The following is a 15,895-nucleotide window of genomic DNA, read 5'->3' on the forward strand; positions in this document are numbered from 1 at the left end:
AGCAGGGATTCCTTTGCTTCTAGGTGGTGGAAGTATAAGGCCTAAAGGTGCAGCCCACATTTGTAAACTGAGAAGATATGGATTTGAAGGGTAGACTATTTAGTGGATAAGGAATTAGATGGATGTTCACAACATGGGTGTTCAGAAGACTAGTAGGGGGAGTCCCCTGGGATTCAGTCTTAGAGAGTAAAGGGGTCCAAGATGGCTGGTTGCTCTTCAAGAAGGAAGTCTTAAAGGTGCAGGAGCAGGCTGTCCCCCTGAGCCACAAATGAGCTGGCAGGGGAGAAGACTGGTGTGGATGAATAGGGAGCTATTATTGAGGCTCTGTGAGAAAAAAGAGAATCTGCCTCCTGTGGAAGAAGGGACAGGCAACTCGACTCAGAAAGAGTACAGAGAAGTTGTTAAGATGTGTAGAGAGAAAATCAGAAAGGCAGCAGTCCAGCTTGAACTCAACTTGGCCGCTGGGGTAAAAAGGAACAAGAAACTCTTTTACATATATATCAACTGTAAGAGGAGGACTAAGGAGAATCTTCATTCTTTACTGGATGAGGCTGGGAATGTGACCACTGAGGATAAGGAAAAGGCAGAGGTTCTGAATGCCTTCTTTACATCTGTCTTTAAAGGTCAGACCAGTTATCTTCAGGGTACTCCACTCTCTGACCTGGCAGTCTTGGCTGGGGAGCAGACTAAACACCCCACAGTTTAGGAGGAAACAGTCAGAGACCCACTGGTTCAACTGGACTGCCACAAGTCCATAGTGTTGGATGAGATTCACCTGAGAGTGCTGAGGGAACTGGCAGAGGTGATAGCCAAGCTGCTTTCCATCATCTATCAGCGCTCCTCGTTGACTGGTGTGGTCCCAGAAGACTGGAGGCTTGTCAATGTGACTCCCATCTACAAGAAGGGTTGTAAGGAGGACCTGGGGAACTGCAGGCCTGTTAGCCTGACCTCAGTGCTACGGAAGATTATGGAGCAGATTGTCTTGAGGGAGATCACATGGCATGTGTGGGACAACTGGGGGATCAGACCTAGCCAGCATGGGTAGGTCCTGCTTGACCAACCTGATCTGCTTCTGTGATCTAGTGACCCATATGATGGACAAGGGAAAGGCTGTTGATGTGGTCTACCTAGACTTCAGCAAAGCCTTTGACACTGTCTCCCACAGTATTCTCATGCAGAAGGCCCTACAGAGGGATGTGGACAGGCTGGAGAGCTGGGCTGAAACCACTGGGATGAGGTTCAACAAGAACAAATGCTGGGTCCTGCATTTTGGCCACAACAACCCCAGGCAGCGCTACAGAGTTGGGGCAGAGTGCCTGGAAGATTGTGTAGAGGAAACGGACCTGGGGGTATTGATTGATGCTTGGCTGAGCATGAGCCAGCAGTGCGCCCAGGTGGCCAAGAAGGCCAATGGTATCCTGGCTTGCATCAGAAATAGTGTTGCCAGCAGGAAAAGGGAAGTGACTGTACCCCTGTATTCAGCTCTGGTGAGGCCTCACCTCGAGTACTGTGTCCAGGTTTGGGCCCCTCACTGCAAGAAAGACATTGAGGCCCTGGAACATGTTCAAAGGAGGGCTACGAAGCTGGTGAGGGGTCTGGAACACAGGCCTTATGAGGAGCGGATGAAGGAGCTGGGAATGTTCAGTCTGGAGAAGAGGAGGCTCAGGGGAGACATTATTGCTCTCTATAACTTCCTGAAGGGAGGTTATTGTGAGCTGGGGGTCAGTCTCTTCTCTTGTGTAACTGCTGATAGGACTAGAGGGAATGGCTTCAAGCTGAGGCAGGGGAGATTCAGGCTGGACATTAGGAAATACTACTTCTCTGAAAGAGTGGTCAGGCAGTGGAATGGGCTGCCCAGGGAGGTGGTGGAATCACCAACCCTGGAGGATTTCAAGTAACATTTGGATGTTGTGTTGAGGGATGTGGTCTAGCAAGAACTATTGGTGATGGGTGGATGGTTGGACTGGATGATCTTGTAGGTCTTTTCCAACCTTGGTGATTCTGTGAACCTGAAGGCTGTTGTCCGTAGCTGTGTTCAGGTAGAAGCTAATGAGAAGTGGTGTCATTTTGGGATCAATGTTCTTCAATGTCTTTATCAATGACATTGACAGTGGGATCAGTTTTTCCCTAGCAGGTTTGCTGATGACAGTCAGCTGGGTACAGCTGATAAAATAGAAGAAAGAGATGCCACCCAGCGGAACCTAGGGAAGCTTGAAAGTGGACCAATGTGAAACTAATGTGGTTCAAAAAGGTCAAGTACAAGGTGTTGCACCTGAGTAATGGCTATCCCATATATGTTTGGGAGAACTCCTTGAGAGAAGCCCTTGATGCATGATGGATCCTGGTGGATAAGAAGCTTCACTAAAAAACATTAAGACATAATATGTAATTGTCCATAGAAATTTATATTATAGTGAGCATAATATATGAAAATAAGAGAATATCTGCTGCTCACTTAAATATACTGGGGCAATTAGTTTACCTAAAGTACTTGAGCTTGTTAAAGAAAAATCCATAAATTGAATTATTTTACATTTACTGTTACTAAAACTTTTTCTTCCCTTATGATGTCATGCATCATACAAAAAAACAAAAAACAAAAAACAAAAAACTAAAAACAAAAAACACAGAAGTATTAAGTTTTGCAAAGGCTTTAAAGTTTTCCTCATCCAAATTTTTATTTAATTTTTTTTTTTGTTTGTTTGTTTGTTTGTTTTATTAGATCTGTACTTTTATTCAAAATTAAAGTCTGGAAATGGAGTGTAGAAAAGTACGAGCAAACAGGGAACTTTGAATAAACTCTGTGCTCAGATAGCTTCCTAAATTCATGCTTTAAGGGGAAAAGAAAGTCCCAAAGAATGTCTTTCAGAATAAGGTTCCTTGTTTCAGTAACAGCCAACATTTGGGTGTTCTGAAATAAAATGATAAATAAATAAATAAATAAATCAGAGGAACACAATGTAAAAATACATTGCAGGTGAATAGAAAATTTGTTCAGGGAGAAGATTTAGCCAAATTATCAAACATATATTGAAGGTAGCTGTGGGCTGATAATGGGTCATTATTCGCAGTCATTTTAACTGGGTGTAGAACATTGCCCTGCAAGCTCTTCTGACTCCCACCCTGAGCGCTTATTCTCTCCTTTACCAGCACAGGTATGCCTGTCTTTTTTTTTAAATATTATTAATTTTTTCTAAATAATACATTAGACTGGAAAGTATCATCATCTGGCACAGTTGCATAATGCAAGTGAAACATGAAAGGACGAAAGGAGCCAGGTAATCATTTCCCTGCCGTGGGTCTATGTGAGAGGCGGGTGCTCAGCCCTTCTTGCTCCTGTGGGGACCCTAGTTTTACAAGGCAGCCTCTGTGCTAGGAGAGAGTCCAGCTTCATTGCAAGGAGGCATAGGACATCAGGAATTTAAAAGGAAGAACAGTGGGTATGGAGGTCTAAAAATAAAATGGGTTAAAAACGCAGACTTAGTGAGTGAGATAGAAACCGTGAGCTATTTCAGGCATCTTGTACCAGACTGAAGAGTCAAGGCTGCGTAATTCTGGTACTGGCACGTCAATAAAAACAGGATGATCTGGGGAGTGCTGCTGGTACAAGACTTCACCTGTACTGGTTTGCAGAATACAGTATGTGCACGTGTACATTTATATGTCTACATGTATGTATGTATATATGTCTACATGTTTAAAGTCTTATTCAAATAATTATATGCAAGCTGAGATAGCTTAAGGATGATAAGGATGTGCATGCCAAAGGCTTCGGTCAGTGGATTACATCCTGTGGGTATGTGTTGTTGGTACATATATAAAAGTTCTTTTCAGGTAAATAGAAAGCATTAACTGTAGACAGATGAGTTCTTTAATATGAAGTCATGGCTAGCAAGCTTGAGTATCAGAAACTATTGGAACAAAACTGCAGTTCTGTGCACACAATATTGTTTAACAGGACCTGTTACTGAAGGACACTGTTCAAGGTTTTTCAACATAGTCATCACCCTTAGCTATGCATTTTTGCCAATGGTGAACAAGAACCTGCATGCTGCACTCATAAAATCTGCACCGCTGGGAGGTGCTGCACATCCTCACTGTGCTCACATCCACTGTTTGGTCTCCATCAGTGTTCAGCATTTTTCTGCTTGGAGGAATTCATTCGCATATTTTTGCTTCAACGACACTTCCACGTCAGATGCGGTTCTGTCAGACTGCCCCTCTGCTGCCATCTGTTGCACAGCAACAAAATGTAATGGGATATTGGTAGGTAGCTTCAACCTCTACTGCCATACTGTCAGCATCTGCCTCTGACATCATGAGCCCACATAACAAAATGGGAGGGGGGCAGTGCTTTTGAAGCTGACATCATACATGCCATGAATAAAGAATTGGCTCAAGAACTCAAGGTGATACTGAGTGGTGGAGGCAACCATAGTTATCCCATACTTACAAGGGTTATTTCTACTTCTGTGTCTGAAGAAACCAAAGTTGACTTTTACGAGCCTAATGATACTGGAGAAGTATCTTCTTTTCTCTGATAACACTTCTAATATGAGTCTAACATTCTCAGACAAGAGGCTTCACACAAAACACGAGCTACAAATTTCAGTTCTCTTTTTCTCAGAGTCATGATTTTCTTGTGATTCACATGAATAAGGTTTTTCAGTAGAAAATAAGGCTTTAATCTTTGAATTGCCATGAAAAAATGGGTATTTCAGATGCCATCCTCCCCAGATTCTCATAATGAAGATTATGACTGAGTCAGCTATCTCCAGTTTTCTGCCTTTCTTTGGAACAGATTCCTTAACTACTTGCTCTTTTCTGAGATTTTTTTAATTTTATTTTGATGGTACTTTTACAGTGTTTGATATCATGTGGCCTTGAATGATGTATGAGGTAGAATTTTTCTCAGGTCATTTCAAATGATTTTAACCTTGGTGCAATCCAACACGGACTCACCCAAATCAGTGCATATGAAGGAATTCCACGTCAAAAGCTGTGTGGTTTTTCAGACTTAAGTTTTCTTTCTTTGCTGAAGAAATCAAGTCATATTTCCCAGAGGAGCTGGCACTACATCACCATAAAAGTGTTTTATAGCATTTAATTCATTTCAGAATAGATCTGATTATTACCTGATTTTCCATCAGCAACAGAAATCACTGAGTGATCGTATCTGTAGAGATGCTGGCATGCTGACTGAAGATAGCAATGATAATAATTTAACAACAATCAAATTTAGCATAAATAATTTCCTCTTTCATTCTGTAAGTATTTCCTATTGCTTATGAGTTCCTTAAAAGAGCTGCATCTTTTTTGCTGGTAGGTGGTTTCTAATTTTATTCATTATACGTTTGTCTGGAGTTTCAAGCCATTAGGATAATTTGATAACATAATCATCAGCTACATAACACAAATTTGTATGATCAACACGTTCCACAACTTATCTCAAAGATAAACTGGAGTGATCCCATCGCTAATTTGACTGTATCCAGGCATGCGCTTTGATATGATAAGCTTGACCTAGTTTTCTTGAATCCTGAATAATGTATTGCATGAATCACTCTTGCCATTCCAGTATTCAAACTATGAAATCTAACATGCAATTTATTGCACTGTTCCGTTTTATTAATCGTGGCAAGCTCTTCACACTGTTGCACTGTAAGGATGGTTGTACTGGTTACACTGAAAGTTTGATGATGGCCAGTGTCAGCATATTGAAGCTTATCAATTTTTATTTTTTAGCATAAATGCATATGTTAAATGTTTGCATATTTTGCATTATTTAGCACACGGTATCTATAATGAAGGAATCATCACTGAATATTTAACATGTCTAGGAATTAGTCCTTTCTGTGAGGACAAATTCACAGGGGTTCATTTTTTCCTTGCTGTGAACAGTTCTCTCCCAGTGTCCATAAACTGTTCGTACTCATTTGCTGGAGTCTTTCCCAAAGTACAACTTGTTGGATCTTTTGCCATGACAGCCTCATGATCCAGAGTTCCCAGTGGATCAGAGGAAGAAGACTATGTAACATGGAAGGTATGGGTGCATCTGATCGAAACCAGCGTGTCCTTTTAGCGACATCTAGTGTTTCACTACACTCCCTGCAATGTCTCCTAGTCCTCTTTTCACCAAACCCTCCACCACAGGAATTAGTGCCATGTTCTGCCACTGAAGTTGCAGATTTTAGAATAGAATAACCTGCTGGAAGCTGTAGGGAATGCATCAAGAACAGCATTGCTAGCAGTTCAAGGGATGTGATTGTCCCACTCTACACTGTACTGGAGTGGTCTCACCTCGAGTATTGTGCAGTTTTGCATGCCACAGTATGAAAAAGAACTATTGGAGGGTGTTCAAATGAGAGATATACGAAGATGGTGAAGAGTCTAGAGGGAAAAGATGAATGACTATCATCTGAGGTGCCTGGGTTTGCTCATCCCAGAGCAGAGGAGCTGAAGGGAAGCCTGATGGCAGCTGCAGCTCCTCACAGGGAGCGGAAGGGCAGCGCTGAGCTCTGCTCTGTGTGACAGTGACAGGGCCCGAGGGAGCAGCATGGAGCTGTGCCAGGGGAAGGGCAGCTGGGGTTGAGGGACAGGGGCTGCATCAGGGGGCGGGAGGTGGCACAGCCCCAAGGGCTGGAGTTCATGGAGTGTTTGGACACTGCTTTCAGACAGACATAGGGTTTGAAAGACAAAGAGTTGCACTCAGTGATCCCTATGGTATCCTTCCATCTCAGGATACTCTATGAATCTCTAGAAAAAACTGGAGGGGCATAATACCATACTCTTAAGCGATATGTCAACTGTAGTTTATTTCACCAGAGCTTTGTATATATGTATGTATATATAATTTATTTTTATTTTCCTCTCACTTTAGCTGTTGTAATTCAGTATAACCTGGAAAAGGTATCAAGTTAACTTGGAGGCTTGGAGAGAGTAAAGAGACTTGAAAATGCCAAAAGAGATCAGCTTTACACTCGGAAGTCTTTAAATTGAGGACCAGCTGATAGGCACTATCCGGGTGCAAAGAGGAGTGTGTTGGGTGATAACCAGATCCCTTATTGAGGGAAGGAGAGAGACTGGAAGAGAGGGAAAAGCTAAGCAGGAAGGTGCAGGTATAAAGTAGCTATAGTTGGGCTAGCAGAGAACAGCTGGGCTGTGGAAGCTATGCTACAGAGCAGGAGAAAGGAACTGCTTTTTCAGGCAAAAGACAGTTCTGTAACAAGGGCTTGCTGTGGTGGAAGGAAAACTGGTACCGTGGAGTTAGTTCTTTGTGTGGAAGTAACCGCAGCACGAACATGGCGTGGAAAACAGCTGCTAAGACACAGACCCCCGGAGAAGGGGCAGGAGCCGCGGAGCCCCAAGCACCGCCTGGATTAGAAGGCAAGGCCGGTCCTTACGGCTCTGAGGACCGCAGCTGAGGCGGCTTTCCTTCCTCCCGTAGCGAGCGCGGTCGGGCCGCCCTCGGCCTGCCTCCTCCCGCCGCCGGAGTCCCCTCCTCCCCACCGCTGCCTTCCCAGCCGCCGCCGGGGGCGGGCGGGCACGGGCGGCCGAGCTGCTCGGGCCCTGCCGGCGCTGCCCATGGGGGAATGCGGGGTGCCCGCCCAGGTCCAGCTCTTCCTCCGTGCTTGCGAGCAGGGCGACTGCGAGACCGCCCGGCGTCTGCTGGGGCTTCCCGGGGGCACCGCCGGGTCGGCGGCCGCCTCCGCCTGCGGCACCGACGAGGCGGCGGAGTCCCGCGGAGAAGCGGCCGCCGCCGCCCCTTCCCCCGCCGTCGCCGTGGACTGCACCGACGAGGCGGGCAACACGGGGCTGCAATTCGCCGCGGCGGGTGGCCACGAGCAGCTGGTGCGGTTCCTGCTGCGGAAGGGAGCCTCGGTGCAGAGCACGAACCACTACGGCTGGAGCCCGCTGATGCAAGCGGCCAGGTAGGGGCGCCCGCTTCCCCGCCGCGCCGCAGGCCCGGGGCGGGCGGACACCGGCCTAAGCGGCGGCTGCCTGCACCCCAGGGCGGAGCAAGCGAGGGAGAACCCCGTAGGGGCTGGGCCGTGGGGAGCTGTGATTTTTCTGAGGGGCCAGTCACCTGTCGACTCCCCGGATGACGGTCCCGAGCCGGGAGTGTGAGCTGGGATGAGTGTTCTGGTCAAGTGTTGAGTTTCCTTTTTCTTCCTCTTAACTACGGCCGCGTAGGTATGGAAGGGGCATGAAGGGGTGCGATGGTTGATTCTAGGCAGGTTGTGTTGTTGCTTGAGCAAACCTAATGCAGAGCTAAGGCGCCCTGAAGCCTTGACCTGAACGTGAAAGCACTGCCTGCCCCTCGTCTGTTCAACCGTGCTTCGTTTTCTATTGTTTTCACATCTACCTGTTGAAAAACTCTGACATAACATAGATTGAAGTAAGTAGAAATAATTGATTTCTCTCAAGCTTTTCCTTCCTTTACTAAATGGAGAAGGATATGCTTATTGCTGGAGGATACACAAAATGATTCCTGATCATACCTGTATGAACTCTAACGGATGTTAGGGTGAAGTTCTTCACTAGGAGAGTGGTTAGGTCCTGGTACAGGCTGCCCAGGGAGGTTGTGGATGCCCCGTCCTTGGAGGTGTTCAAGACCAGGTTGGACGGGGCCCTGGGCAACCTGATCTAGTAAAGGTGTATGTTTGGTGGCCCTGCCAGGCAGGGGGGTTGAAACAACATGATCCTTGAGGTCCCTTCCAACCCGGGTCATTCTGTGATTCGTGCAGATGTTAATGACAGCTCAGGATCTCTGTGCATCATACCACTCTATCATTCACTGCAGAGCTGCAGTAGGCTCTGGTATTGCTGCTGCTTGTGTTTGTGTTTATCTTCACATACAAGAATACCCTGTGGAATTACGTATTTTGCAAGATTTGAGGGCAGTATGAATTGAACGTTTGAGAGGTTATTTTTGTATTTTTTTTTTTTTCTTTCATAACATTAAAATACTTGGAAGAAAAGGATCTGTTTGAAAGTCAACATTCTCCTTTCAGTTAAAGCCCACAGAAAGTTCCCAAAGAATGAGTCACACAGCTGGTTTTCCAGTAAGAACAAGGAAGACAAGGTTCAGCAGTTCTGTTATTTCATGAAGGTTAAAAAAAAAAGTACCAAAAACATTCATAGATTTTTCTTTTCTTTAATGAAAACCTTACACTCCTTCTCTAGAGACAATAAACAAAATCACTATAGCCTGCTCATTGTTTGACTTGTTACTGTTTGAGAAGTACTATAGATACAGAGATCTGCAGAGAAAGCTTAAAATAGCAGAACGTTTTTTGTTTGTTTGTTTTTAAATGGATAACTGAAAAAGAAATGCAGTAACCATACAGACATACTTTTCAAACTATGCACATGTTGAATTTTCTGGCTGCATTTAGTCCTGCTGAAATTGGTGACGTAGTGTCACCAATTAATATATAAAAGTAACCACATCGCCAGTGACTGCAGGAGCTGCTGTAGTGATGTAGTGAAAGCAGGAAGGTTGCATCCCAAGCACTAGACAGCCCTTGTAGTCTTCCTTTTGCAACTGTGTGTTCTTTGCGAGGATACCAGGGAGTCTGGATCTCACATCTACTCTTAGTGGTTGTTGCATTCCTCGGGATTTCCTCAAATAACAGATTGTCTTTCTTTAGCATGTGAAAGGAGCTTTCAGGATCAAAACTCGATTGTTTTTAACCCTGCACACACATTTAGTAATGCATGGTAGCTGCAATGAGCTGCACAGAAGTGTATATCCTGTGAATGTTTTATATTTATTAAAATGAGAAATTATTTCTTCAGCAGAGGAGGGATCTAGGATTCCCATTTCCTCATTGCAAGCTAGCTGATTGATGGGGTGGCCTGTATGGTTGCCTTTTGCTCACTGACAAATTACTACAGCTTCTGACAGCCAGGATGCATTGAAGCTGTTCTTTCGGTGAAACCAGTGTTAGAATCCAAGTTCCAACACAAGGAGAGTTTTTCTGTTCCCCCAGTGCTAAGTTCATCTTCTCTTATTATATCAGTGGCTACCTACTATATTGTTTTCTAAGCTTCATAAGCACATCACACTTGCCTGTGTTCACTGAGTCTTCTTTCACTGTGGGAGTTGGTTCATTTTTCCCAACTGCAAAACAGGGGATGATGCTATTACAAAATATAAGCAAACCATTTCATATAATGGCCTGGCTTTTTCCTTTTCCTTTTCCACTTTCTTTTCCTTTTCCACTTCCTTTTCCTTTTCCACTTCCTTTTCCTTTTCCACTTCCTTTTCCTTTTCCTTATCTTTTTTCTTAGCATGAACTATTTGCAATTTTTACCGTACTTCTTTAATAGTAAAGAGGGTATTTATTTAATACCTTTATGAGCAAACTGACTTTGATTGCCAACTCTAATATGGGCCATGGGATACAGGGCTGAAAGTGAGTTCAAGTCTTGTAATTTATGGAAGCTATTCTGTTGATGTCCTGAAGCTAGCATGTTTGTTGCTTTGGCCACAGCATGCTCTTATATCGATGTCCAGTTTATAGGCATGGTCAGTGGTGCATGTGAAGCATTTTAGGAAGGTGCAGTGCTCAGGTGTTGGTTGCTCCCCTTCAGTAAGGTGATAACGGCCCCACTCAGTAATGTCACATAGAATAATAGAATCATGGAATCCACAGAGTTGGAAGGGACCTTTAAAAGTCATCTTCTCCAACTCCTCTGCAATGAACAGGGACATCCACAGCTAGATCAGGTTGCTCAAGGCCTGGTTCAGCCTGGCCTTGAAGGTATCCAGGGATGGGGCATCCACCACCTTTCTGGGCAGCCTGTTCCTGTGCTTGACCACCCTCACTGTAGAAGACTTCTTCCTTATATCCAACCTAACTCTACTCTCCGTGAATTTGAATCTTTTCTTGAATCTTGAGCCTCTTTGAGTTGTGTGTGATCCTCCAACAGTAGCCCAGTCCTTTCTGTTAGCTAGTAGGCCAATATGGTAATGAAATTTAAATGTTCAGTGTATGCCAATTTTTAGAGTATGTCAGAAGCCTCTACCATCCAGGGTGTTCATTCTCACCTTATTTCATACCTCTTTCTTCCTTTCAAGGTTTGGACACCTAAGCGTGGCTCACATCTTGCTGGAAAATGGTGCTGATCTCAATGCTCAGAACAAATTAGGAGCCAGCGTCCTCACAATGGCCTGTAGAGGCGGTCATGTCAGCATGGTAAAATTGTTGCTGGAATCTGGAGCCTTTGTAGACAATTATGACCATTTTAGCACAAATGTCCTTAACAGCAGCAGAGACGACCTTCCTGACATCACTCCACTAATGGCAGCTGCACAACATGGACATGAGGCTGTGGTACATCTGTTACTAGACTGGGGAGCTGATTGCAATTACACTGTGAAGACTATGGGCTGGAGTCCTTTAATGCTGGCAGCTGTTAGTGGTAAAGTAAGCTTAGCACAGCAGCTCATGGAGAAAGGTGCCAATCCTGATCACCTCAATGTACTGCATAAAACACCTTTTGAAATCTCTCTGGGCTTCAAGCACAAAGACATGAAGGACTACCTGGAATCTCTCACAACAGTTAGAATTCATACAGGTATGGAACATTGTTTTGTTTTTTATTTTTCTTTTGCTTTCTTGAAGTTTTGATCCTGTATTTGGAAATTGAAGGGGTTAATTTGTATGTACACTTGTGTTCTTTAAAACTTGTAACTGGACTTCTGAAGATGTTGGAGTGGGTGTTCCTACCTTGGGTGAAGCAGGAATGCTTGTCTTCAGCAGATTTCTTCCACATTAGCATGACAAAATTTCTGTCCCGCAATAAAAAAATATGCATAATATTTTCAATTTCTATAATGTTTTCAACATTTTATTTTATTTTTTTTAACATTTAAAGCATGTGATATAGATTCCCATTTAGGAAGAAAATTTATAAGCATCTACTTAATAGAGGCCTAAAGGAGAAGCATCATAAACAGAGTAAGATACCAAAGAAAGGATATCACAAACTAAAATAAAACTTTAATATAAAATCTGCATTGCAGTGAGAGTGTGTTCTATTTGTCTAGTTTCCTGAAGTGACTAAGAGAAGTGATTAATAAAGTGTCCACATTAAGAACTCCAACTCTAGGGCCTTTTTGACTGATAGCCAACTGATAGGAAAAAAAAAAACCAAACAAACTTGAAAGTTTAAATATAGAAGAATTTAAATGGCAAATAAGGCATTGTGTTTGGTGGTGAAGTTTTGGCCTCGAGTGACGTAGAAGAGGTGTAGAAACTGTAACCATTTCAATCAAGATTATATGCCTTTCTAAGAGTTATCATCAGATTCCTTTCACTGTGTGTGACATACAAGTCATCGTATTCCCTACTTTTCTGAACCTGAGAGAGGGGAATAATTTCAGGACTTTGTAACATTTATAAGCAAAATTCTCCTCTCAAACATGAATGTACCTGCATGTATGCACGCATACTATGCTAGCGCACATATAAATTAGATGAGAAGAACTTTATTTCAGTGCAAGTAATTTCTCAAGTAAAATGGCATTCAGAAATGTTGCTTTTATAGTGGTTTTAATTCTGCATTGTAATGCATACGTTATGCACTGAATGAGATAAAGGAACTGATAAAGAAGCAGTCCGTGACTGTGCTGTTAATGAATATGTGATGGTTGCTTTAGCCAAGAGAATTGAAAGATATTAAAAATCCTTGTACAAGATGATCTGAAGGCTAAGGAAGATGAGAGCAAACTTTCAACTGCAACATTTTTTATCCAAACTTCAACATTAAGTCCAGTACCACACAATGAACCAGAAGGGCAGAAAGGTATACTGTGTGTTCTTAGTAGTTATTTTCACTGTAAGTTACTAAGTAAACTTATATTCTGTTGTCAGGATATTATTCTGTGTTATTCTGTTTCTATTCCTCCAACTTCCTAGGCTTTTCTTTTTCTTCTTTCTTTTTCTTCTTTCTTTTTCTTCTTTCTTTTTCTTCTTTCTTTTTCTTCTTTCTTTTTCTTCTTTCTTTTTCTTCTTTCTTTTTCTTTTTTCTTTTTCTTTTTTCTTTTTCTTCTTTCTTTTTCTTTTTTCTTTTTCTTTTTTTTTTTCTTTTTTTATTAAAAGTAAAAGCTGAGCCTATTTGTTGTCAGCTGTCAATTTGAAATGTTACAAATGTCTTACACTAGTTTTGCTAAAATATTGTAGATTTGCTCCAGAAGTTTGTTTATGCTGGCAGCAATCCATTAAATCGTTCATAAAATCAGTTCGGTTTGAGTATCATGTTGCACATTAGAACATCAACAAAGATTGAGACCTTGTTCTTTATGTGGCTCTTTGGGATCACTTTTCAAGATATTTGTGCTTTATGATGCTGCCTGTTGCTGGGAGATGCTTAACAAGAGGATTTGTAAAAGCTGCAAAGCAAGATAGACTTCTGGTTTTCTAGCAATAGAGTTTTTGCAATGAAATCTAAAGATAGGATTGACACTAAAAAGAACCTTTCCCAGGTGCTTCCACTCATTCAGCCATGGTGGCAGAAAGCCTTCAGGGTGCAATAGTCCAAGCTCTCTGCAGCTTGTGATACCTGGAGAGGTTCATTTAAAACTTAGCTAATTATTTCTCTGTTACAGTGCAGGGTAGAAAACCCACAATCCCAGTCACTGACGTAAAGCTTGTTAATTTTTACTTAAAGTGATTCCTGCAGGTCAAGCTTCCCTTGTACTTTAAGAAGGAAGGATAGAAATCTGACATTTCCTTCTGCTTCAGAGGAGGCTGGAACTCAGTCAGATGCTGACTTGTAGGTCAAGTTTGGAGCAAGGACTTTCACATAGCCAGGCTACCAGGCAGAGCTGTCTGTCTGTTTGCACTTGACCAGCCTCTGAGAAAGAGACCTTGATTGGTTACTTTACACAGAGTCAGGCATCTGTGGGATTTGCTAGTACAATATCCTGTCTTGCCTGTGATCTTGCACATAAGTTCTGTGCATGCATAGTTAGCCTGATGAGTCTTGAAGGTCTTCTGTAATCATCCAACTTAAAGGATGGGAAGTCTGCTTAAGCTAGAAAAATGGACTTGCATTATAGCAGGTGAGTGTTCCTGCTGCCTCTACTGGAGGGGAGTTTCCATCAGGAGAAGGGTAGTAACTAATTGGTATGGAGAGGAGATTAAAAATATTGAACATCCAAACAAATTTACACACTGATGTTTGACTATGGCTTTAGTCTACTCTAGCACTGCAGTCTGGCATATCCTTTGGAAGGAAACAAAAAAGAAACTTATTTTCTGAGCCACTATTGTAGACAGGGCCCAAGTGAAAGCACCTCTCTTCTTTGGGATGTTTTCAGTAACGAAATCAGTACTGTCCCTGAAGACCTGGGCGTTGCCTGTGTACAGTCCCTGTCCTTGCTTCAGCTTACACAGGCGGTAGTCCTTCCTTCTGGCACCTCCTTGTGGTCCCCTGCTCCCTTAGGCGTCTCTTCCAGACTTCATGCATGCCAAGTACAAAGCCTGGTCCTTTCCTCAACTAATCTTTTGAAACATTTTCTAACAGTGAGCTCATATACAGTTCCTTCTGTTAGCAGTTTCTTAATCAGAAGATTTCTGCAGAATTTCTTCTGTTACTTCAGATTTTCCGGTAACTGCCTTTGTGTTCAGCATTTTCATATTACTTTTGTAGTCAAGCACTAAACATTAGCCTTTTATGTTTTATCATGAACATGTAAGAATCAGTCTTGGGAGAACTCTCAACATCTCGTTTTCTTTAAAGTCTTCTTGGCCCACTGGCTCTAGTGTCAGTAGTGCTTTGGAAGACAGAAAGATATTGATTTTTCTGGTTTGAGCAAAAGGTACAAAATTTGTCACTATTTTCCCCTCATCTGATGCAGAGTCAGCAGTTTCAAAACACTGGGAAGGCACACAGAAGGAAACATTCTTCACTCAAAGTATTAAAACTGTAATAATTACAGTTGTTTTTAAGGTCATGATGATCTAGGAGTGACGAATTTCTGTTAATGTGCAAATAGCATTTGGTAATCATTATTATTTTTGTGACCTCCACAAGTTAACCTGTCAGTACTTGAGACAAAGTAAAAAAAAAAAAATGGGTCATCTTACAAAACTCCTTTTGAATCACCTTTCAAAACAATCCAGTAGTATTTGAGTATTTACTGTCATACAGTCACCTGACCACAGAAGCATACTGTGGTTTCTTAATTGATACTTAAGTCTTCCAGGAAGGAAATACAGAAATTTCCTAATTTCCTGATGCAGAATGGAAGTTGAAAGGCAAAAAAGACAGTACCAGTGCTACGGTACTAACACTGCGTAGCCTTATCCCTACACAGAGAACCATACAGGTAAGCCATTCTTACCAAGGGAATAGAAGTTATCTATGCATTCTTTGTTCTTATATGTGCAGATTCATTTAATAGTATAATTGTGCAGTATTCATCTTCTAAAATGTTTTTGCTTTAATTTTTTTACAACATTTTTTTGCATTTTAAATTATTGTTAATAGAAATATTTGTGCTTTTCAGATACAGAGAAGAGGCAACCTGATGTCTTTCATGCTTTGAAATTGGGTAAGCTGGCAGGATATTTCTAATGTCTGATTCCTGTAACCACTCAGCATGCTTGTTTGCTAACATGGGAAACTGAAATGTGTTCCGTTTTCACGACTGCTTTCTTCTGTTTCATTTTAAAAAATGCATTTGTTTCTGGTTTGTATTTATTTTTCTTCACATTCCAATGTGAGAAAATATGTACGAGATCCTGGTCATGCCCTTTGTGCCACAGTGGTGTGATTTAGTGTTTTCCAAGACTATGCTACCTTTATTATGACATTTTTTTCCTGTAAACGTAAAGTATGAAAAACAGATTTGCTAATTTTTGCAACAGGTATTCTGGCC

General features: G+C 42.3%; 1 protein-coding gene across 2 annotated transcripts in view; it reads left to right on the forward strand.

The window, feature by feature from the left end:
- The first annotated feature begins 7,502 nt into the window (after positions 1-7,502).
- ANKS6 (ankyrin repeat and sterile alpha motif domain containing 6) overlaps positions 7,503-15,895 on the forward strand; it is a 35,893-nt gene continuing 27,500 nt past the window's right edge. The window contains exons 1-3 of one of the 2 annotated variants that reach the window (XM_015854245.2): positions 7,503-7,931; positions 11,087-11,586; positions 15,524-15,568. In XM_015854245.2, coding sequence (XP_015709731.1) covers positions 7,585-7,931; positions 11,087-11,586; positions 15,524-15,568 — 892 coding nt within the window. In that variant the 5' untranslated portion in view covers positions 7,503-7,584. The remainder of the gene's footprint in view (positions 7,932-11,086; positions 11,587-15,523; positions 15,569-15,895) is intronic. The other variant, XM_015854244.2, reaches the window with a different exon arrangement.

Source organism: Coturnix japonica, chromosome 2 (genome assembly GCF_001577835.2).
Source record: "Coturnix japonica isolate 7356 chromosome 2, Coturnix japonica 2.1, whole genome shotgun sequence".
NCBI classification, from domain to species: domain Eukaryota; kingdom Metazoa; phylum Chordata; class Aves; order Galliformes; family Phasianidae; genus Coturnix; species Coturnix japonica.